Here is a 25,000-nt window from a genome sequence, read left to right as displayed (position 1 = left end):
ATCATAAACTGGGTCTGACTGTAAAGATGTTGTTGTTTCAGGTGAACGCCGTCAGAGACCATGTGGACCGGGACAGCACCGGTGTTCCCTGTCGTCTCGGCGTTCATGTCTTTAGCAGCTAAACACTGAACACGTGTGTTACGGTGTGTGTCTGTCTGAACTCACAGGAGTGTGTTTGTGTGTGTGTCAGATGAACGGGTGCAGTGTTACGGTGTGTGTGTGTCTGAACTCACAGGAGTGTGTTTGTGTGTGTGTGATGAACGGGTGCAGTGTTACGGTGTGTGTGTGTCTGAACTCACAGGAGTGTGTTTGTGTGTGTGTGTGATGAACGGGTGCAGTGTTACAGGTGCGGGTCGGAGACGCCGTCAGCTCCATGATCAAATGCAAACGCTTCGGCCGTGGCAGAGAGGACACGAGGAGCCCAGACGCAGCCCCAGAGGTCGTCTCTCACGAGGACGCAGCGGCTGATACGCTGACAGACACAGGCACTTCCTGCAGCGGCGCTCAGAGCTGCCTGTGTCCCGGAGGTCGTGGCGTGTTCGTGTGCGTGCAGCAGAGAGAAAAGGAGGCTAAGTCTGCGTCTGAGGCTCTGCCCTGTTCTCTGCTCTCAGCTGAGCCTCCCTCCATACTTCACATTCTTGTGGTGCACCCTGGAAAACAAATTAGGAGAAAAGTTCAGGCTCCACTTCCTGTCTGCTCCTGTGGGACGGGCGCGCTCCTCTAATCTGTGAGATCACGTCTCTGCGAACGCACGCAGGGAAACTTCACGTCTCTGCGAACACACGCAGGGAAACTTCACGTCTCTGAAACACACGCAGGGAAACTTCACGTCTCTGAAACACACGCAGGGAAACTTCACGTCTCTGCGAACACACGCAGGGAAACTTCACGTCTCTGCGAACACACGCAGGGAAACTTCACGTCTCTGCGAACACACGCAGGGAAACTTCACGTCTCTGCGAACACACGCAGGGAAACTTCACGTCTCTGCGAACACACGCAGGGAAACTTCACGTCTCTGCGAACACACGCAGGGAAACTTCACGTCTCTGCGAACACACGCAGGGAAACTTCACGTCTCTGCGAACACACGCAGGGAAACTTCACGTCTCCGCGAACACACGCAGAGAAACTTCACGTCTGTGAAACACACGCAGGGAAACTTCACGTCTCTGAAACACTGAAGTGGAGTCTTCGCAGTGAACTTGGTGTTTAAAGCTGCAGTCGGCGAGTTTGGCAGATCCAGTTTGAGTGTTTCCAACTCTCACGTCCCTCCCCCTCTATCACCGAGCTCCTCCCCCTCTATCACCGAGCTCCTCCCCCTCTATCACCGAGCTCCTCCCCCTCTATCACCGAGCTCCTCCCCCTCTATCACCGAGCCCCTCCCCCTCTATCACCGAGCTCCTCCCCCTCTATCACCGAGCCCCTCCCCCTCTATCACCGAGCCCCCCCCCTCTGCCACCGAGCTCCTCCCCCTCTATCACCGAGCCCCTCCCCCTCTATCACCGAGCCCCCCCCTCTGCCACCGAGCTCCTCCCCCTCTATCACCGAGCTCCTCCCCCTCTATCACCGAGCTCCTCCCCCTCTATCACCGAGCTCCTCCCCCTCTGCCACCGAGCTCCTCCCCCTCTATCACCGAGCTCCTCCCCCTCTATCACTGAGCTCCTCCCCCTCTATCACCGAGCTCCTCCCCCTCTGCCACCGAGCTCCTCCCCCTCTACCACCGAGCTCCTCCCCCTCTGCCACCGAGCTCCTCCCCCTCTGCCACCGAGCTCCTCCCCCTCTGCCACCGAGCTCCTCCCCCTCTGCCACCGAGCTCCTCCCTCCCATGGAGCGCACGTCGACACGCGTGTAACAGGCTTTAAATAAGTTCTGTTAAAATTTCTGCATAAATGGGGACAGCGCCCCCTTCCAGCGTCACTGTCACATTGCGGCACAGCACCATAAGTGGCGGATTACGGGTCCTCCGCAGCCGAGCGTGTGATACCTGCTGTGCTAAGTCGCATGCTAACGCTGCAGATATGTTATCAGCTAAACGCACTAAAGCCCCCACACCATGTTTCATTTGACTGCATTTCTGTTGTGATGCAACGGAGGAATGAACGCTGTTTATTACTTATTAAGTAAATTAAAAGTTAAACGCTGATCGCAGCCTTTTCTGCGCAGCTCCTGATGCTCCTCCTCATTCTGACGTTTTGTGTTTATGTCGACTCACTTTTCCTGAGTCACTCTGTTTGTATTTGTTTATTTTCATGAGGTGGAAAATATCTAACGTTACTGTAGAAGCTGCAGTCAGGTGTCAGACACTATTACTTTTATATACTGTAACTTTATAAAGGAGAAACTTCGCCTTTAAAGCTGAGAGTTGATATCTGATCTGATTTGATCCACAGGTGAAAGAGAGAGTCGTGCGTTGGACGTGTTGTCGTACGATCACAGTTTAAAGTGTTTCAGTGAACACGACCAAACTCATGTTGTTTTTCTGTGTAATGTGAGTTCAGAGTGAGTCACAGGCTGCAGGCGAGGCCCGTTACCCACAATCCTCTGGGAGGTGAAGAGACTGTCATTGTTTAAGTATGACGCTCACTGTTGGACCGGCCCTCTGAGGCATTTATAGTTCTGGACTCTTCTGAACTTCTGAAGGTGGGAACTTATATAATGAAGGAAAGATGCAAACGTTTTATAAACCTGTGTTTTCTGTGCAGCACATTCATGGAGGTTCCACGCAGAGGTTCATGAATGAGGCCCCGGGCCCCGTCGTTCCAGACTCTTCCTTCACAGAAGTGTTTACAGAGACGACGCCAGACCGGATCAGCTGCTCTCACTCACGGAAAGAGTCCAGTTCAGTTTGAGTTGGATCAAACTCTTTCTGTGCAGAACCTGTAGAAGCGCACAGATCTGTGTCACCTCCTCTCCTGGTGGTCTACGTCTTTAAAGGTGGACTGAAGCTGGGCGTCTCCAGTACGAGGTTAAAGACAGAACACAAACACGCAGAGACTCAGAGACGCAGCCGCTCCCTGAACTCTGAGCGAGCGCTCTGACAGCAGAACAATAGCAGCACAACCACTGCAGATAATTACACAGCAGAGTGAGGGAGGAGAGGAGCGTCTGTGGGAACCCAAACAGGAGCTTTGCATTCACACTGTTCAACAGTTCAGCTCCGCCTGTGTGAGACGGGCTCCGTGTGTGTCGCTGCACACAGTCAGGGAGCATCGGCAGGTTTGAACCCTGAACACAGGCGTCGACTCCACTGACACACAGAAGGAACGTTTATCTGTTAATGACTCTCTCTCTGACTCAGGGTCGGCCTGTCCCAGCGAGACGAGCGCTCTGTGGGCGATGAGGAAACGTGTCAGGGCATCGCCCGGATCAGCGTGACCCAAATCTGTCACGTCATGATTAAAAGAGGCCAAAACCACCACAGTTATCAGTGTTAGACGACTGAAGTGCTGATACCGACACTGAAGCACTCTCTGTTTGCATACATATTAAAATAACTCTGTAAATAATAAAGAGCAGACTCATCAGGGTTCAAAGGTCCCTCCACACTTTAGTCTTTAGACTCAAACGTTGACCTGACGTGGGGACAGGAGCTTAAACGTTGTGGCGTCCGTGAGCTGATAAAAGCCTGTGTGTGCTGCAGAGCTGTGACCTTCACACTGACATCCGTGTCTCCGTCGTCTCTCACAGGTTTGGGCCGTGGCCACAACAGAGACAGAAACAGAAGTGATGCTTTCAGAGACCGAAAGAAGAACCAGCCCTGAGCGACAGCAGCTTCTGTAAACAAGCCGAGTCAGCGAGCTTCAAAGTGCTGACACAGAGAAGCCACAGATGAGACAACACTCAGCTGAGAGCATGTTTGTTTGGTTTCCCCGTGAAAGACGTTCCTGTGGGACGCTCCCGTGGGTTCACCCGAGGACACGGTCAAAGTTTATCACTGATCCTCCTTCAGCTGAAAACAAACAAACTACTGAAGCGTCGCTGCAGGAAATGTCCGACTCTGAGCCTCTGAACACAGACGCAGTAAAAACAGACGGACAGATAAAGGAAGCTCGAGTTACATGAAGTGAGATTAAAGGAGCGTGATTAACGTGTGAAGTCCAGAAGCTTCTGTCACGTTTAGAGGCAACAGCAGCAACAAGAGGATAAATCTCTACTGTGTTCTTCCTCTCAAGGAGGCGTGAGACAGTCTGCTTCCTGTTCACCTGCAGGGTCATCACCTGATCTGTGTCTGCAGGTGTGTTCATGTGGAGGCAGGTTCAGGGGCGTGCAAGGGGGGAGGGGGAGGGGGAGGGCGGCCACGTGCTAAAGTGTCCTCTAGGAGCCTAAACGTGTGTTAAAGTGTCCTCTAGGAGCATAAACGTGTGCTAAAGTGTCCTCTAGGAGCATAAACGTGTGTTAAAGTGTCCTCTAGGAGCATAAACGTGTGTTAAAGTGTCCTCTAGGAGCATAATAGGTGTTAAAGTGTCCTCTAGGAGCATAAACGTGTGTTAAAGTGTCCTCTAGGAGCATAAACGTGTGTTAAAGTGTCCTCTAGGAGCATAAACATGTGCTAAAGTGTCCTCTAGGAGCATAAACGTGTGTTAAAGTGTCCTCTAGGAGCATAAACGTGTGTTAAAGTGTCCTCTAGGAGCATAAACGTGTGTTAAAGTGTCCTCTAGGAGCATAAACGTGTGTTAAAGTGTCCTCTAGGAGCATAAACGTGTGCTAAAGTGTCCTCTAGGAGCATAAACGTGTGTTAAAGTGTCCTCTAGGAGCATAAACGTGTGTTAAAGTGTCCTCTAGGAGCATAAACGTGTGTTAAAGTGTCCTCTAGGAGCATAAACGTGTGCTAGAGTGTCCTCTAAGAGCATAAACGAAAAGTGTCCTCTAGGAGCATAAACGTGTGCTAAAGTGTCCTCTAGGAGCATAAACGTGTGCTAAAGTGTCCTCTAGGTGCATAAACGTGTGTTAAAGTGTCCTCTAGGAGCATAAACGTGTGTTAAAGTGTCCTCTAGGAGCCTAAACGTGTGCTAAAGTGTCCTCTAGGAGCATAAACGTGTGCTAAAGTGTCCTCTAGGAGCATAAACGTGTGTTAAAGTGTCCTCTAGGAGCATAAACGTGTGCTAAAGTGTCCTCTAGGAGCATAAACGTGTGTTAAAGTGTCCTCTAGGAGCATAAACGTGTGCTAAAGTGTCCTCTAGGAGCATAAACGTGTGCTTAAGTGTCCTCTAGGAGCATAAACGTGTGTTAAAGTGTCCTCTAGGGGCATAAACGTGTGTTAAAGTGTCCTCTAGGACACATGGCTCACTGACCTGCACAGGTCTGTTATGATCTGAACCATCAGTTTATTATTATCTGATCCAAACACAACTTCACACAGTCACAGTTCACTTTCATCACGTTTCACTGTGAAGACGCTGGCAGCAAAAGTCTGTCAGTCGTGCTCCTGGTACACAACCCACAGACCTACGCACGCACGCACGCTTGTATTTTGGATGTTCTGAAGCGTGGATCAGCACATTTCACACACACTGATGAGTCGTCACCGTAACATCTGTGGCTTCATGGGAAACTCCTAATTTTCAGGCTCTTCCTCAGTCTGAACACACAGGAGACGACCAATGAGACGCTCTGAGACCAACTGACCAATCCAGGTGGAGCACGCGTCTGTTTACAGGATATTTTTACTGCGCACACACACACACACACACACACACACACACACACACACACACACACACACACACACACACACACACACACACACACACACACACACACACACACACACACACACACACACACACACACACACACACACACACACACACACACACACACACACACACACACACACACACACACACACACACACACACACACACACACACACCCCTCCAGAGTGTTTCCTGTGGGCTGCAGAAATAGTTTTTACACACACACACACACACACACACTTCCACAGTAATTAAGTGAGGGGTGCAGAGGAGGCGTACAGTGTGCTGTCATTAGGAGCTCATTACGGCTCCACGCCGGGGCCCAGAGCGCTCACGGCCCATCGGCACAAACAAACAGCCTCTAGTGTGTGAGGCTCTGCTGCTGACTCAACCAAACACTTGTTTCTGCTCACAAAGACAAACAGAGGCAGGCTTTGTGAGCCAGCGCCGGCCCCGCGCTCACAAACGCTCACACAGCCTCTCTGTGGCCTCACAGGAACAGCCCCCGGCTCTGGGGACCAGCCAGCGGCCGGCTCCCCTCCAGACGGGAGGAGGTGGATGTTCTGGGAACACGAGAGCCGAGCGGACACTCGGAGCCAAAGCGGCCTCTCACAGCGAGGCTCCGTGAGAGCCGGGGCTGAAGCTGGCAGCACAACATTTATGAGCTACGACTGAACAATGTGAGAGCGGCTGGTTTTGAATCTGTCATACATCAACTCTGCTAAACCTGCCTCCACACCACTGCACCCCTGCAGCAGGGACGTGCACGTGCAGCAGGGACGTGATCGTGCAGCAGGGACGTGCAGCAGGGACGTGCACGTGCAGCAGGGACGTGCTCGTGCAGCAGGGACGTGATCGTGCAGCAGGGACGTGCAGCAGGGACGTGCACGTGCAGCAGGGACGTGATCGTGCAGCAGGGACGTGCTCGTGCAGCAGGGACGTGCTCGTGCAGCAGGGACGTGCACGTGCAGCAGGGACGTGCACGTGCAGCAGGGACGTGATCGTGCAGCAGGGACGTGCTTGTGCAGCAGGGACGTGCACGTGCAGCAGAACTTCCCCTCTGAATAAACGGGGCCACAGTCACAGCTGACGCGCTCATTTCATCTGTGTTTATGAATAATGTTAAAAACAGTGAAACACAAACAAACAGAAGAGTACGATGGGAAGCAGCAGATTTGTGCAGATGAGGTGCAAAAATCTAAAAACATGAGGCAGACATCTGCAAAACGTCTGAAGTCAAAGTGAAACACACTTTATCTGTGGACCCTGTAGCAACAGTGTTATTACAACAGTGTTATTATGATTATTACTGTGTGTCTCACGCAGGAATAATCATAGAAATATGACTTAGAACCAGAACAACAACAACCATCCCCTACGTGAGCGCGCCTCAGATACGTGAGCGTGCCTCGGGTACGCGAGCGCGCCTCTGGTACGCGAGCGCGCCTCAGGTACGCGAGCGCGCCTCGGGTACGTGAGCGCGCCTCGGGTACGTGAGCGCGCCTCGGGTACGTGAGCGCGCCTCGGGTACGTGAGCGCGCCTCGGGTACGTGAGCGCGCCTCGGGTACGTGAGCGCGCCTCGGGTACGTGAGCGCGCCTCGGGTACGTGAGCGTGTCTCAGGTACGTGAGCGTGTCTCAGGTACATGAGTGCGCCTCAGGTACGTGAGCGTGCCTCAGGTACGTGAGCGTGCCTCAGGTACGTGAGTGCGCCTCAGCAGGTACGTGAGCGTGCCTCAGCCTCGTGAGCGTGCATTAACGACGGCGGCGTTCCTACCTGAGCACAGGACGCCTTTGTGCCGGGCGCAGGAGAAGTCGTCGCACTCGCAGTAGCTGCCGTAGATCTTTCCAAACTCGGACTCGTAGCACAGACACTGGTTGCAGCTGCACTCTCCTCGCCCGCTGCACATCTGCTTGCCCTCGGCCTCGCGGCAGGCGCTGAGGTACACGCTGCTGGCCTCGCCCTCCTGGCACTCGCAGCGGGCGCCCAGGTAGCCCGGCTCACAGCGACACGTCCCACAGTCGTAAGTACCTGCGGGGAGAAAGAGTCGTTTATTCTACGGGCTGTCGTGTCCCTGAACGCCTCCTCATGTGTTCTGCAGGAGTGAGTTTGCTCCTGCGTTAACGGTCCCACTCAGATCCTCTTTAACGGTCTCACTGAACCGTTTCCTGCGTCTCTGAGCGTCGCCGCAGAAGAACGCACGTCTGTGGAGATCTGCAGACTCGCTCAGTCAGCATTTCATTATTCCTGTGTTCTCTTGTTTTAGTCAGGCAGACTCGTCTCTCTGCGGTTTAAGATCAGTCTGTACTTTTAGTTTTACTTCTCAAATGTTTAAATACACTTCATCAGGATGCACTGACTCTTAAACACCACACACACACACTTCATCAGGATGCACTGACTCTTAAACACCACACACACTTCATTAGGATGCACTGACTCTAAAACAACACACACACACACTTCATCAGGATGCACTGACTCTAAAACAACACACACACACACTTCATCAGGATGCACTGACTCTTAAACACCACACACACACACTTCATCAGGATGCACTGACTCTTAAACACCACACACACTGATGATTTAAAAATGACTTCCCCAAAACACTCAAAATGAAAAGTTCCACTTCTGTTTTTCTTCTTCTGTGTAAATCAAACTGTGCAAAAGAAGGAACAATGATGAAAAGCTTGAGTTCAGCTCTTTAAAGTCACCAGAGTGAGAAAAGAAAGCTCAAAGTCAAATAAAGAGTCGCCCTCGTGTGTTCTCAGCTGAGTGCAGACGCAGCGTTTGGGTTTGATGAGCAGACGTTTGTCAGAGCCGGAGGAGGAAACGCGCCCTCAGCACGTCGCTGCGCTGACGTCACGTCTCCTCCCGTCGTCCATCACATGATTGAGACAGACGGGAGTGGAACTGCGGAGCCAGCTGGGTACGACTCCGGCTCTGTACACTCGTCCGCGCTGACACTAAACTCTGAACAGTCGACGCCAGGAAACATGAAACAGGCTGAAGAGGGACGTTAAACAAAAGATGCAGAATAAGTAAAACATGACCCGTGTCGTCCTGACTAAACCCTCGAGCGTCGTGTGAATGTTTGTGCCTCTAAAGCTCAAATCTCCATCATATGTTCAGAATCATGAACGGGGCTTTCCCTCAGTGCTGACGCTGCACATGTGACCCGTGCTGGGTCGTGTGACGTGCCGTGTGCAGAGGACGAGGCACTGGAGTCATGTTCTAAGAGACTAAAGGGATTTAAAACAAAGGGTCTGTGGGATAAAGTGGAAACACAGACTCCAGACCAGGTCATTTATTGATTTTAGCTCATTGATCTGGTGTTTTGATGTGTGTGTGTGTGTGTGTGTGTGTGTGTGTGTGTGTGTGTGTGTGTGTGTGTGTGTGTGTGTGTGTGTGTGTGTGTGTGTGTGTGTGTGTGTGTGTGTGTGTGTGTGTGTGTGTGTGTGTGTGTGTGTGTGTGTGTGTGTGTGTGTGTGTGTGTGTGTGTGTGTTGTGTTAATGTCATTTTTCCATCAGGAAACATGTTGAAAAGTGTTTCACACGTTATCCTTGGATCCTTTTTTGTCTCTTTTTATATAAACAAACCAAACAAACTGGTTTTCCAGTCTTTACCGTGTGAAATATCTCAACATGACTAAAGACACGGTTTAAGGGTCATTTTGGATTTTGTGGCCGTCATCAACTCAACCACAACCACGAGTGAGTGAAGTGAGAGTGAGGACGAGCTCGTTTCTGTCTGAGGGGTTTTACAGGAGCTCACGTTCACACGCAGAAGCTGCTGATGAAGAGAAAAGGGAACTGAGCTGCTGATTATGAACCAGAGAAGAAGAAGAACCACATTTCTGCCTTTGAGTCTCAGATCTTTGATTTGAGCTCCTGACAGACTGGAGCAGAAACCACAGACACACAGTAACAGTAACAGGGGTAAAGGTGTGTGTGCAGAGGACGAGGCCACGGCGGTGAAGTACCTATGGAGCTGCAGATGCTGCTGTTGGTCTGTGCCGTCCGGCTGCAGTCGCAGTCACACTGGTAATCCACCGTCACCTCCAGACGGTCTTTGAAGCCCACCGGCTTGATGGTGAAGCTCCGGTCGGTGCCGCGGGGAGGGCAGCTCCTCGCCTCCACGCTCACGTTGAACGACACCTGCAGAGACACGACGGCGTGATTAGAAAGAGAACAGTGACTCTGATGGAGAGGAACCACGCCGCCTCACGTGGAGCACAGTCACGGAGAGGCTTCAGGCGTTCTGGTGCAGGTTCTCACGTCTGAGCAGGAGACGACAGAGAAAGATGGTTTTAAAAGTTACTGCTGATGGAAAACAAAATCTCTTCATTTATCTACTTCATAATAAAAGCTTTTAAACAACAGGGGACTTTTATTGTGAAGGTTTTATAGGAAATGAAAGTTATTTGTGAGCTCTCACAGAGGGTCCGGCTCCGGAGCAACAGAAGCAGCAGACGCTGTGACACGAGAACAGAACACTGCAGTAAAAACACACATTCATGAATTCACATTTTCTGAAAGTGAAACCAGGTCGTTGTTCTTCGTGAGCTGCAGACGGACACCGGAGCAGAGACACCAGAGTCACTCTTTGATCATGTTGGATAAAATAAAAACAGAGAAAAACCACTGAACAGCTGCAGAGGAGAAGAAACCTGCAGGGCCGACGGGCCCGGTCAGGACCACGCCGTGGAAAAACGCCATCAGGGATGAAACGGTTTCTGGTTAAAATATAAAGCGTGATAAAATGCCGGGCGGTTTGTGTGACTCTGTCAAAGCTCATTTATCGTGATCAGTAAAATCTCCACCTCTGCATCTGAACACACGTCTCTTTAAACGTCCTTTGTGAAGAACAAACGCATCTAAACAGACTTCAGGGACGCCGTCGGCCTCGTGCACGAGCATGTGCACGTGCACACACTCATGCACACACTCGTGCACGTGCACACGCGCTTTACTAAAGCCCGCCTCTCTCAAACGGGCCTGGGCCCGGTTCAGTCCTCACACTGGTCAAAGGATCCAGACTGTTGCTGTGAAGTGTGATTGGACACGGGTGAGAGACGTTATTTTTATATGATATTATATTTAGATCTGAGGAGATTAGACAGATATCACTTCACTGCTGAACTTCTTCTTCTTACAGTCTTTTTATACATTAATATATTTAGATATGAGGATTTTAGATAATCGTATTTCACTGCAACAGTCTTTTTATATGATAGATATTTTTATATCAAATATTATATTTCACTGCAGCTGAACAACTTCTTCTCTCAGTCTTTTTACATATATACATTTATGAATCTATTTTCCTTTCTCTCAGATATTCCTGCAGCTGCAGAGACGTCGGTGTGTTTGTGCTCCACAGATCAGGACTCGTCTCATGTCCCTGGATCCCCCCGCAGTTTAACGACTTAACCAGGGACACAATTCAATTTAGTGTAAATGTGCGGCGCGAGGAGGCCGGAGCAGCCAATCACGTGTCTGCTGAGGTCAGCTGACAGGAAGTGAAGAGAGGGAGGGGACGATGCATCAGGACTGAAGTCACTGAGAAAACGCCTCCACGCTCAGCTCTGAGATAATGAGGTGAACGTTCGCTGCACCAACGTTTACAGACTCTCACAGTCGTCAGTGTCACAGCTACACCAACAACCATCCACGCAGCTGTGAGTCATCACTGTACTCATCTCTGACCGGATGTTTCCATCGTGCTGCTCATTTACAGAACCAAGAAGGGACCTGGAGAGTGCCTCACGTCGGACGTTCACAGGAGGATCTGTGTCAGTGAAAGATTATTTAAGCTCATCCTAAAACACTTCAAATTCAGCATTTTCCAAACTCTCGACTTTGTGGGAACCTGAGAAACGTCAGGACGTTTGTGAGAAGGTTCTTCTGCCTGAAACCTAAAGGCACCGAACACAAACAGCCCCCTGAGCTGATGCTCCTGTGTTTCCTTGGTATGCACGAGGCTCCTCCAGTGCTCCGGCTCCAGCTCACAGTCTCAGCCTTTGTGTCGGCTCATTGAGATGCAGCGGGAGCTCCCACAGACGCAGTGACTGACACCGGGCCGCGGACCGAGCCGTATCCTCAGTGAAGGTTTGGCTCCTTTCACTGCTGAGGATAAAAGACATGAGCGAGGCCCAGCACCACCCGCGGCCCCCGTCCACTCCTGCTGTTGTTCTGCTCCTCCACCACCCGTTCACATGCCAAACTCCCCCAACTCCCCCAGGCCGGAGCTGTGTGTGACGGCATGTGTGCCGCTGCCCTCCCAGCCTTCTCACAGCCTTCTCACAGCACCCGGGACTCTGTGCGGAATAATAAGAGACCACCGCACAGAAGTCCGTGCAGAACTCAGAGTAATTAAGATGTAGAGTCGTCGTGTCTCACCTGACCTCTGCCTCAGGCTCCATCACACAAAACAACCACAACGGTCACAGCAACGACCTGCTGCTCAACACAAACGCACAAACGCACTGATATAAAAACACGCTTTTAATCACATTAAAAAACAGTAACTTCAGGACCTAATTCCAGTGTTTCCCCTCCCATTATATCAGGGGCCCCCCCCTTTAACGTCAGATTAATCTGATGTAACTGTGTTTCCTGAGCAGCGTCAGATCAACAGGAGTCATTTTTGGATCCTTTCACTGAACAACCTGTAAATTCTGTCTCTATACGGTCGCGTGTTTCCATGACAACAGGCAGGAAATGATGTTTACTCCTGTTTTTATCGGAGTGTAAATTCCAACTCTCAGAAAACTCGGACAGCGTTGGAGATTGACTCGTTTGAAGAGGCTCCGCTCTTAACGGGGAAAACGAAACTGAAACTCACTGAAATTAGTTTTAACGGTGTTCTTCACCTGAACACAGACTTAATTAATGCTGCAGGAAAAACGGTGGAGGTTAAGGGAGCTGCGTTTGACGGCACCGAAGACAACGGCTTCAAAATCACGTCCTGGGAAAGAGAAACGTCTCGACAGGTGTATAAGAAGGAGGAATTCACTTTACTTTGACTAAAACTGAGTTTATTCATATATAAATATCCATATTTAAATAATCATATGGTAAAAACACAATGAAGTGAAACTACTGGACTGTGATTCTTCGTATCAGGAACGACAGTTACAGTAAATGTGGATATTTGACCTATTTTCACAGTCACATCGACACTCTGGGTGTTTTACCTGTTTTACCGATCCACAGTATTTATTTATTTATTAAAAACGCTCCATAGTTCATACAGAATGGGAATGTTTGACAAGATATTATTATTATTATTATTATTATTATTATGATAAAGCAGAAACTTTGAGCACAGACGTAAGAAATGTCCTGATGTTTTAGACAGTGGGTGCAAACGTGTAAAGAACGCTGCGACCTTTGGGATCAGATGAGATGAGCAGGAGGGAGCGCGGAGACGTGTCCCTGAGGAGAGGAAGAGTCTGTCCTCACATGAAACCAGTTCTGATGACGAGCTGCAGCAACAGAAGCACGTGATGACGTCTGTGTGTTTGTTTCTCTGGTTTCATGTGAGGACAGACTCTTCCTCTCCTCAGGGACGCGTCTCCGCGCTCCCTCCTGCTCATCTCATCTGATCCCAAAGGTCGCAGCGTCGCAGCCGCCTTTAGATTATTTATAGCAGACGCATCAGAGCTCAACCCTGTGACTGAAACGCTTCCATCTATAACAGACTGAACAACATGAATCAGAACATTTAGAGAAAAGCGTTTTCTCCCATTTAATTACAGCAGAAGTTCCACTTCCCGAAACCTTCACCTCAACCTCTCAGATCCTGAACCACGAGCTCAGTTCACACACGAGCACCTTTGATTCTGCTGCTGCTGCAAACACGAGAGCGTCCAGAGGAGCGGGTGTAAAGGAGCAGCAGAGGAGGGCGCCAAAAAGACTCCACGCAAACACGAGAGCGTCCAGAGGAGCGGGTGTAAAGGAGCTGCAGAGGAGGGCGCCAAAAAGACTCCACGCAAACACGAGAGCGTCCAGAGGAGCGAGTGTAAAGGAGCCACAGAGGAGGGCGCCAACAAGACTCCACGCAAACACGAGAGCGTCCAGAGGAGCGGGTGTAAAGGAGCAGCAGAGGAGGGCGCCAACAAGACTCCACGCAAACACGAGAGCGTCCAGAGGAGCGGGTGTAAAGAAGTTGCGGCGGTGACTTTCCGCGTAGGTTGATCTTTATTTCACACAAGTTCAGTGTAACTCCAGTACAGTTACGTGCTGCTTTGCCCGGACTTAGAGCGTAACTCCAGGTCTCTCCCAAACTGTTGTGCACAGATTGTACAGTTGACTGTTTAATTTCTTATATAGTTAAAATGATGGGAACCTACGCAGAGGGTGAGCAGGAGGACGTATTATGTAGCGTTGTCATCACTGTGAATTTAAACTGATCAGCTTGAGTCTCTGTGGACGACAGCTGGTCGTCTCTGAAGAAGCTGCAGCTTCACACTGAAACATGAAGTACGGTACATACTACACACACAGTAACACGAGCTTTCAGTTCAGGACCAGGTCTTAGACATTAGTGAGCTCAGACATCTGAAACACGCCTCAGCAGAACCACCGGGGCCAACACATCGTGCTCTGGCTGCACGTCAGCCGACAGCATCTCACACTATTAGAAAGTTAAAGATCTTGTAGTCAGACACATGAGTTCTACGGTGAGGACGTCCTCTTCTCAGCGGACACGTTCGGCTGAACTCAGCCTCCTCACAGATGACCGATCCCGACTCCCCGGTTGTGTCCGTTCGTCGCCCTGGAGCCGCTGGCAGAGAACGGCGCTCTTTTGTCCCTGTTGATGGTGTATTTCATGGACGGGGACAAAGGAAACATCATCACATCCTCACATCAGAAACAGATGCTGGAGAAAGGAGAAGGTAGAAGTAAGGAGGCGTGAGGGAAACACCATCAACAGGGACGAGGGGGCGCCGTTCTCTGCCAGCGGCTCCAGGGCAAGAAACGGACACAACCGGGGAGTCGGGAACTTTATTTTGAAGTTTCAGCTGTTTTCATAAAACCCGTCGTATGTGGAAAAAACAGCAGCTGTGAGGAAACTGGAGTTCAGCCGAACGTGTCCGCTGAGAAGAGGACGTCCTCACCGTAGACCTCATGTGTGTGACAGAAGAAACTTTCAAAAAGGATAAAGACGACATGAGGACATGAGACCGACCCTCTTTGTGAAGTCAAAGGAACAAAGTTGCAGTGAAACACGAGGGAGCGAGCGCACAGACTCACCGTGTCTCCGATCTTCAGGTCGGCGCACTTCCTGAGGCCCGGCAACGGCCGCCCGTCCTGACAGGTGGCACTGAAGGAGAGGCTGATGTCCTCAGGGTGGTCCCACACCGACAGCTCCACCTTAGAGCGGATGTTCTGAGGACACACACACACACACACACACACACACACACACACACACACACACACACACACACACACACACACACACACACACACACACACACACACACACACACACACACACACACACACACACACACACACACACACACACACACACACACACACACACACACACACACACACACACACACACACACACACTCAGTGAAACAACAAAGAGCATTTCCAAACTAAACGCACACAGACGTTCATGTCCGAACCCCTCAGCGTGTCGGCTCCGGCCTGGTCAGGGGGAGGAGAGTGGTCGGGAACATGAGAGTTATTCTTAGCAGAACGAGAGCTGTGTGTGGACCCACTGTGCAGTGACTCCGCACATCTACTGCACGTTACTGTGTAAGACATCGGCCTCTCACAGTACACACACACAAAAAAGTTGCTGTGTCAAAGCAGTTTTCACACGACAGTTCAAATTCACCGGCGACTGCATTTCAAGAATTAAACAACATGGAGTGCTTTTAAAGATTGAACTAGAGCTCTTAGATATTCCCCGTCCCGTCCAAACACTGCTTCAAACACACTCATGTATTCATGTGTCCGTCATGCACCGGTCTGACCCGGGCAGCCGAAACCCTCCCACCCTTCAAACGTCCGACTGTGTCACAGAAGCAGCAGCATTCACACCTCTGTCAGCAGCCGGCTCCTCTTTGGGGGGTGGAGGATCCGTGTGTTTGTAGATGCAACACGTGTCGTTGTGAGATGCTTCACTACATTAGAGCTGCACTACAGTTACTCGCAACACTGCTGCTGCGTCACCTCCAGACTCTCTAAATCCCTCTGGGGCTTTTCTTCTAATGAAACCTGGAGAGTGGAGGTCCGTCTGAGAGGGACGGGCCTGAAACGCTCCTGGATGCAGAGGAAACACGCCTTCATCATCACAGGAGGAGCAGCTCCCTGTCAGAGCGACGCTGGAGGAGAGCTGAGCTGCTGGTTTCACACCGACCCTCGGAGCGGAGGATGTGACGTGGCAGCTGGAACGTTAATGAGCCGCTGAGTCACAGCTCCCACTCAGACTCTCTCACGCTGAGCGAGCGTCCAGGCTGCGTCTGACACGCACACACACACACACACACACACACACACACACACACACACACACACACACACACACACACACACACACACACACACACACACACACACACACACACACACACACACACACACACACACACACACACACACACACACACACACACACACACACACACACACACACACACACACACACACACACACACACACACACACACACACACACACACACACACACACACACACACACACACACACACACACACACAGAGGTGGGACCCCTCCAGAATAAAGGTCCTGCACATGGGGACGGGATGTTTCCTTTACCCCTTTATTTCATTCCTCTGGTTCATTTTCAATCGTTCTTTGAATCTTTATATTTTTTATGAGTTTTTTTTAATGCTACAAACCAAAAACACTCGAGCCGAACATGGAAATTCACGACTGAACCAGGTATGAGGGACGTCCACACCTCATGTTTGACAGTGTGAGCAGATCTGTGTGGCGTTCTCTGCGTCTGTCTGCTTTTCTCTGAGGGAGTTGAGGGATTATTTAAATTGCTGACTGTGCACAATCACACATGCTCCTGTGACGTGTATCTCCTTTAAGAAGAGCCTTACTGTGATAGTTTGCTTCTGCACCAGGAGTAGATCTTGCTGTAGATGCCATGGCGACCGACGTCTCCACCGAGAGGAGCCGCTTCTGTCCAAACGTCTTTCCACGTTTCTGTGATTTTGACTAAAAGGTGGAAACGTCTTCTTCCACCTCGCAGCAGGTGGAGTTCCTCCGTCATTCCTCACATTCCTCACTCTCGTGTGAACGAGGAGAAGTGACCCGGTTATTACCGTGACCGGAGCAAAGAGCGTGAGCAGGTTAGTGCGGCGTGTGTGTGAGCAGCCGTGACTCTGCAGCCTCACCACCAGCGTCCCTCCCCCGCTGCTCCCCCCTCCTCTCCCCCGGCTGCGTCTCTGTACTCACGTTATACGCTGCGATGATCAGCTGGATCACGTTCTTTGAGTCCTGGTCCAGGATCTCCACCGTGGTTCCCGGTATGAGCGCAGTGAAGTTCTTCAGAGAGCCAAAGGAAAAACACGGCGTTACTTAAATGAGTCTGTAATTAAAGAGGAAAGGTTTAAAATAAGTGAGTTTAAAGAGGAGAGGAGGAGGAACGCACCTTATAAATGACGTACAGACGCTTCGTCACAGCGAAGATGAGGAAGATGTTGTTCTCTGCCAGTTTCTCCCCCAGAAGAGCCAGAGAGGGGTAGTCCTGTGGAGAGGGAGGCAAGAGGCATGCTGGGTAATTTCCTCCACACACACAGGAAGTGAAGCGTCACCAGAGTCACTTTGAGACTGAAGCAGAAAAACAAACGTGGAGCAAAGTTTCCCACAAACAGAGAGAAGCTGGAGTTTGTCTGAGTCTAAAACACTCGGCTGTGCTGCAGTCGGGACCTGTGTGGACCATGAATGGAGCGTGGACTGGTGGCTGGAGAGGTGCCAGTTCATCTCCTGGGCACTGCCGGGGTGCTGTTGAGCAAGGCACCGAACCCCCAACTGCTCTGGGCGCTGAGCCATTGGCAGCCCCCTCACTCTGACATCTGTCCATTGATTGCATGTATAAAGGTCCTGTTTGTGTGTGTGTGTGTGTGTGTGTGTGTGTGTGTGTGTGTGTGTGTGTGTGTGTGTGTGTGTGTGTGTGTGTGTGTGTGTGTATTTTGGGCCTGTGTGTGTGTGTGTGTGTGTGTGTGTGTGTGTGTGTGTGTGTGTGTGTGTGTAACATGAATAATATAATAAGTGAAGAAATTGAATTTCCTCTTGCAGGATGAATAAAGGAATTCTTCTCCTTCGGCCGCGCACAGACTGCAGCGGAGCCGTACTGACGTCGTTATGCACGAGTGAGTGAGACAAACCGTGAAGACACTTTATTCATTTATGACTGAAGTGTTCGGCCTCGCTGACGTCTCCTCTGAGCTGTAACGCTCGCTCCTCTGAGCTCTAACGCTCGCTCCTCTGGGCTGTAACGCTCGCTCCTCTGAGCTGTAACGCTCGCTCCGCTGAGCTGTAACAGTCGCTCCGCTGAGCTGTAACGCTCGCTCCTCTGAGCTGTAGCGCTCGCTCCTCTGAGCTGTAACGCTCGCTCCTCTGAGCTGTAACGCTCGCTCCGCTGAGCTGTAACGCTCGCTCCTCCGAGCTGTAGCGCTCGCTCCTCCGAGCTCTAACGCTCGCTCCTCCGAGCTCTAACGCTCGCTCCTCTGAGCTGTAACGCTCGCTCCTCTGAGCTGTAACGCTCGCTCCTCTGAGCTGTAACGCTCGCTCCGCTGAGCTGTAACGCTCGCTCCTCCGAGCTCTAACGCTCGCTCCTCTGAGCTCTAACGCTCGCTCCTCTGAGCTGTAGCGCTCGCTCCTCTGAGCTGTGACGCTCGCTCCTCTGAGCTGTAACGCTCGCTCCTCTGAGCTGTAGCGCTCGCTCCTCTGAGCTGTAACGCTCGCTCCTCTGAGCTGTAGCGCTCGCTCCTCTGAGCTGTAACGCTCGCTCCTCTGAGCTGTGACGCTCGCTCCTCTGAGCTGTAACGCTCGCTCCTCTGAGCTGTAACGCTCGCTCCTCTGAGCTGTAACCCTCGCTCCTCTGAGCTGTGACGCTCGCTCTTCTGAGCTGTGACGCTCGCTCCTCTGAGCTCTAACGCTCGCTCCGCTGAGCTGCTGCTGCAGAAACCGTCTGCAGGTTTTAGTTCAGTCGTCAGAAATATGAATGAGCTAAAGCAGAAATACGTGAGTGGAAGTGGAAAAGTCCCTGTTTATTGGGAGCAGAGCGGCGTCCACATGATGCTGATCTGTGTTCACAGCGTTCGTCCTCTGGATCAACTCAACATGTGACTTTCTTTGAGTCAGGAACGTCCACTGGCTCCTGATTACCACATCCTGTGTGTGTGTGTGTGTGTGTGTGTGTGTGTGTCTGTGTGAGTGTGTGAGTGTGAGTGTGAGTGTGTGTGTGTGTGTGTGTGTGTGTGTGTGTGTGTGTGTGTCTGTGTGAGTGTGAGTGTGAGTGTGTGTGTGTGTGTGTGAGTGTGTGTGTGTGTGTGTGTTCTCCCTGCAGCCCTCAGGTGTGCACGTGTGTTTGTGTCGTCACCCTCTGGCTCTGACTCTTAAAACAGGAATTTCAAACCTGCAGCTGAAGTTTTCCAGTTAAATAAAAACTAATTGGACCTGAAAGACTCTCAGTGTTGTGAGTGTTTGGATCGGAGCCGAGTGGAGCCAGGATCCTCAAAGAGGTCAGAGTGACGTCACACAGGAGGTCGTTCGTTCACAGCTGCATCTTTACGGAGCAGAGCTTCAGTCAGCGAGCGCTTGAAGCTGCAGGTGAAAATTACACCTGCAGCTTCAAACGCTCCGGAGTCACTGGACCTGGGTCATAGATCGGAGTCGGTGTCAGTGGACCCGGGTCCACTGAGCCAGAGCCGTGGACCTGGGTCACGGAGTCAGTGTCAGTGGACCTGCGTGAACCCTTCTAAAGCGTTAAACCCCTGGTTCCTGGCTCTCTCACCATCTTGGTGGAGGCGCTGTACTCGTTGCCCTCGCTCAGGTGGCACTGCCCGTCGTGCGGCTCCACCAGGCCGCCCAGCCGGCCGTCCAGAGCCAGGTGAGGGACGTCGTCTGTGGCGAACACCAGCAGGTGGTACGCCTCCTTCCTCCAGCCGATCTTCTCCTGTTCACAGAGGAGGAGGAGAGTCACAGTCACAGTCACAGTCACAGTCAGGCTCCAGCACGTTTAAACAGGTTAAAGGTGAAGCTTTCATGATCTGACGGCTTATTGTTCGAATAATAATCAAATAGACTTCAAAATAATAAAGAACTTAAAGAGTAGTTCAGTGTAAACTCCTCCTCCAGGGTCTTTCTCTGCACTTTAATCCTCAGTAACCATGGAGACAGTTTTTATCAAGGTAGAAACCAGGAGAGATGCTAACAGCAGGACGTGGCTAACAGTGGTTAGCTCAGGGCAGAACCGGACCAGGAACTCTTATTTTGAAAGGGTGTCACAGTGAACAGACGGATAGTTGATGTTAGAAAACGGATGATTTCCTGTTTGTGAGAGTCTTTTACAAACAGCTGTGGGTGAAAACTTTAGATTCTGCTTTTATAAAAGGTATAAAAGTATAAAAGTATAGTATATAAATATATAGTTACGTTAGTTTAGTATCAACTGATGCTCAAATGTAAACGCACAAAGACAAAAATCTACGACCAAATGTTATTTTTTATGCTTGTTCTTTATCTCAATTCTCGATGATTTAAAAGTAAAACACATCAAATGAAACGTGAAGGCCAGTAGATTTATAACCTTAGTTCTCAGAATTTTCACTGTTTGCAAAGTGAAATTGTACAAAACTAGTTTTTTATACAGTTTAATATTTTAGTGTTAAGTTTATTTTGAAAGACCTTTAATCCTGTGAAAAGTGAATAAACAGAGCGTTTGAAAGTAAATTACAAGGCAGAGAAAACAATTAAAGTGTTGGAGGAGCAGAGGGACGGGACCGGGCCTGCGAGGGACCAGCTGCCCCAGACTGCACTTCCTGTCCGTCCCCCCCGGTGCTTTTAATTAGACGCTGGTCACGGGAGCGGCTCAGTGGTTCCCTGCAGCTGCAGCCAACGTTTGAGCAGCAGCCGTGGACGAGCCTCAACAGAGAGAAGAGACTCAGGGTTCAGCCACACACACAAAAACCTCCGTCCACTGGTCCTGGTCCTGATCCTGGTCCTGATCCTGGTCCTGGTCCTGGTCCTGGTCCTGGATCCTAAACGTGTGCGTCCACAGGAAACCAGGTGCAGCGACTCCAAACGCTGTAGTACCCATGCCAGGCCTGGAGGTGGAGCTGTAACTGCCACAGAAACACACCAACACCAGAGAAGAAGAGACGGGGAGACGCTGGGAGCCCCTTCACTCTGCAGTTAGTGTCCTCACTGAGCAGAGGGTGCTGCTGGGAGCCCCTTCACTCTGCAGTTAGTGTCCTCACTGAGCAGAGGGGGCTGCTGGGAGCCCCTTCACTCTGCAGTTAGTGTCCTCACTGAGCAGAGGGGGCTGCTGGGAGCCCCTTCACTCTGCAGTTAGTGTCCTCACTGAGCAGAGGGTGCTGCTGGGAGCCCCTTCACTCTGCAGTTAGTGTCCTCACTGAGCAGAGGGTGCTGCTGGGAGCCCCTTCACTCTGCAGTTAGTGTCCTCACTGAGCAGAGGGTGCTGCTGGGAGCCCCTTCACTCTGCAGTTAGTGTCCTCACTGAGTAGAGGGGGCTGCTGGGAGCCCCTTCACTCTGCAGTTAGTGTCCTCACTGAGCAGAGGGGGCTGCTGGGAGCCCCTTCACTCTGCAGTTAGTGTCCTCACTGAGCAGAGGGGGCTGCTGGGAGCCCCTTCACTCTGCAGTTAGTGTCCTCACTGAGCAGAGGGGGCTGCTGGGAGCCCCTTCACTCTGCAGTTAGTGTCCTCACTGAGCAGAGGGGGCTGCTGGGAGCCCCTTCACTCTGCAGTTAGTGTCCTCACTGAGCAGAGGGGGCTGCTGGGAGCCCCTTCACTCTGCAGTTAGTGTCCTCACTGAGCAGAGGGGGCTGCTGGGAGCCCCTTCCCCGTCCCAAAGCACTCCCAGGCGCCACTTTCTCACTACATTTAGAGACTTTTCACAGCTTCTTAGAACTGGATTTAGAATCAGATACTAAACCAGACCAAACCAGACTGAACCAGACTAAACTCAGAAGTGAGACACTCACCTTACAAACAGCCGCCTGCAGGATGGCGTCGAATCCCCCCTCGGGCGCGTCCCGGTTGCGCGACACCATCTGCTTCTGCACCTCCTCGTTGAAGCGGTCCACCTTATCCGTCAGGGACAGGATGTGACGGAACCCGAAGGTGGGGACGCAGTTAGGGAAGAGTTTGTATCTGTGGAGGGGGACAGACGGGAGGAGAGTCACTCAGAGTCACAACCTCCAGAGGAGCCGGGGCCTCCGTCCGTCCGTCCGTCCGTCTGCAGACGTTTGTCTGTGACGTTTACTCAACAACGTGAAGCAGGAGCCTGGATTCACACTAAAGAGGCCGTTCTTTAAAATGTTCCACTGCTGTTTCTTTCCACACGCAGCGAAGACTTTAAACACTTTATTCTAATGTTCAGCTTTAACTTGGATCGTTTTTTAAATAAGGAACTGAAATATTCTCATGGGGATGCAGAGGTTTGTGTGTCCGGGTCTATTCTGGAGCCTGGTCCTGGTCTCCATGACAGAGGGGTCTCAGGCGAGGAAGAGGAAGAGAGACCCTGCCCGGAGGAAGCCCAGGGACTCTGTCGGGGGCCGGCTCACCGTCAAGCGCCTGGTGGCCGGGTTTGCCTCAGAGCCCGGCCCGGCACAGACTGAAAAATGAACATGACACCTCCTTCCTCTCCGTCCTGGGAGCCCACCACTCACAGAGGAGCCGCTGGGGTCGGGCGCTGCTGCACAGGGGGCAGTGAAGGTGAGAGGCCGACCAGACCCGGGCCACTGGGAAAGGGAAGTTTGTGTCCCCTGCTGGAGCTGCTGCCCCACGACCCGGCCCCGGATCAGAGCCCGAAGATGAACGAGTGACGAACAGTTTTTTACCCGTCAGAAACTTGTGTTTTAAATGTCGACAGTGCACTTTCTGAGCTCCCTTCACATCTTTGGACCACAAACAGTCACAGAGTCACTGATGGAGGCACACACACACACACACACACTTCTGAACATGTGAACTGTCCCTTTATCATCAGTCCAGAGGTCACCACGGGTTCATTGATCTAAATGATGCAGTCGTGTTCTCGCCTTATGTAAACAGGAAACACACACACACACACACACACACACACACACACACACACACACACACACACACACACACACACACACACACACACACACACACACACACACACACACACACACACACACACACACACACACACACACACACACACACACACACACACACACACACACACACACACACACACACACACACACACACACACACACACACACTCTAACCTACATGGGCAGTGGTGCGTGTGTTGGTCTCAGCTCGGGGCCTTTTTACTCCATCTGCTTTAGTTTTAGTTCACTCTGCTTCATCACGTATGAAGAAGCTCTCATCCACCCACACACACACACACACACACACACACACACACACACACGTCTATATTTATATCTGAGCTGCATCATTCATGAGTGCGTGTGCGTGTGTGTGTGTGTGTGTGTGTGTGTGTGTGTGTGTGTGTGTGTGTGTGTGTGTGTGTGTTGAATCCACCGTTGAACCAACGGAGGTTTTTACATTAAAGCTTTGGTTAAAGGTTGAATCTGTAGAATCTTTATTTAAGTTATATTTGAATAATAATCCACCGAGCTACTGTAGGCTGGTTGCCTGTTGTTGGGTGCAGCTACTGTAGGCTGGTTGCCTGTTGTTGGGTGCAGCTACTGTAGGCTGGTTGCCAGGGTTGTCTGTTGTTGGGTGCAGCTACTGTAGGCTGGTTGCCAGGGTTGTCTGTTGTTGGGTGCAGCTACTGTAGGCTGGTTGCCAGGGTTGTCTGTTGTTGGGTGCAGCTACTGTAGGCTGGCACTGGGTGAAATGGAGTTAGCCAATCGTGCAGCTGCTTGGGAGCCTCAGTGAAGGGGGCGTTCTTTGTCCCAGCAGCTGAGTGAGCGGAGACGGGCAACAACCAGAGTCACTATAGGCCGAGCATTCACTCCATGGACTGAGAGAAAGGAGAGGAACGCCATTCAAACGCACGCCCACATGGCTACGCTGCTCCTGGATGCTAACATCACCTTCATCTGCACTTAGCTGCAACGACTAACGCTAACGGCTAACGCTAACTGTCAGTCAAACTCCTCTAATCCTTGTTTTGATGCTGTGGTTTTCTGGAGGGGACGGGTTCAAACAGGCTCAAACAGACTCCGGTCTCCTGGAGCTACTGGGCCGGGTCTGACCAACCTGGCAACCCCACTGCTGGACTTCTTTTTTGTTGTTCAGGGTCATGAGACTCTAGTTGGAGCTGCTCTGATCATTCTACAGATTCAACCTTTAAGGATTCAGACTTTACTGTGAACACTGAGTGGCTGAGCACCTCCACTCACCCGTTGCATGGATTCTCCTGGTACTTGGGCGCCGTGTAGGAGAAGGGCGACATGTTTTTGTCCACGAAGGAGCCGAAGCCCAGCCGGAAGTTGCTGGTGAGTTTGCCCATCTCCAGAGCCAGCTTGGTGCCCAGGTTCCGGATGGTGTCCAGGTCGTCTTTCATGGACAGAGACAGGTCCATCAGGTAGTAGAGGTCCACCGGGTAGTCCTCCACCTGCCGCACCTGCAGCCCGAACCACGTCTGGTCCCCTGGAGGAGCAGAGTCAGAGGCAGGAAGAGCGTTATTCACAGCAGCACTGGGCTGGTTTCAGCTCAGACACACACGCACGGGTCCCTCCTGAGTCCGGACGAACAGCTCAGCACTTTTAAAGCACTTTCAGAACCAGAAATGTCCACGTTAAAGGTTCTATTCTAATAAAGTTATTATGATGAGTATTTTCCAGGTCCCTGCACATTTCCACACAGCTGAGAGTCGGTGCTGATGACTCTCTGCAGCTCTCATTAACATAAACCCATGAACCCTGTTTGCTGGCCCCGGGCCCGGCTGGTGTACCTGGCCTCAGGCGGAGGGAGATCTTCTGGGGCACGATCTGGACCACGTCGTGATGCGCGGCGCCGGAGCCTTTGGAGCTCAGAGGACGGCTCTGCAGCACGGAGAGGCTGCTGGAGGGGAACTCCACGAAGCGCCGCTCACA

General features: G+C 51.4%; 1 protein-coding gene across 1 annotated transcript in view; it reads right to left on the bottom strand.

The window, feature by feature from the left end:
• The window catches only part of itgb5 (integrin, beta 5), a 42,456-nt gene that overhangs the window by 9,896 nt on the left and 7,560 nt on the right, over positions 1-25,000 (bottom strand). The window contains exons 3-11 of the mRNA XM_083921834.1: positions 24,859-25,000; positions 24,305-24,554; positions 21,935-22,103; positions 19,726-19,887; positions 17,359-17,454; positions 17,163-17,252; positions 14,967-15,101; positions 9,689-9,863; positions 7,476-7,730 (exon numbers count right to left, since the gene is read on the bottom strand). The exon at positions 24,859-25,000 is cut by the window's right edge and continues 66 nt beyond it. Coding sequence (XP_083777960.1) covers positions 7,476-7,730; positions 9,689-9,863; positions 14,967-15,101; positions 17,163-17,252; positions 17,359-17,454; positions 19,726-19,887; positions 21,935-22,103; positions 24,305-24,554; positions 24,859-25,000 — 1,474 coding nt within the window. The remainder of the gene's footprint in view (positions 1-7,475; positions 7,731-9,688; positions 9,864-14,966; positions 15,102-17,162; positions 17,253-17,358; positions 17,455-19,725; positions 19,888-21,934; positions 22,104-24,304; positions 24,555-24,858) is intronic.

Source organism: Echiichthys vipera, assembly GCF_963691815.1.
Source record: "Echiichthys vipera genome assembly, chromosome: 10".
Lineage (NCBI taxonomy): Eukaryota > Metazoa > Chordata > Actinopteri > Perciformes > Trachinidae > Echiichthys > Echiichthys vipera.
The sequence above is the reverse complement of the archived record's forward strand: the minus strand, read 5'-3'. Positions and strand labels throughout refer to the sequence as shown.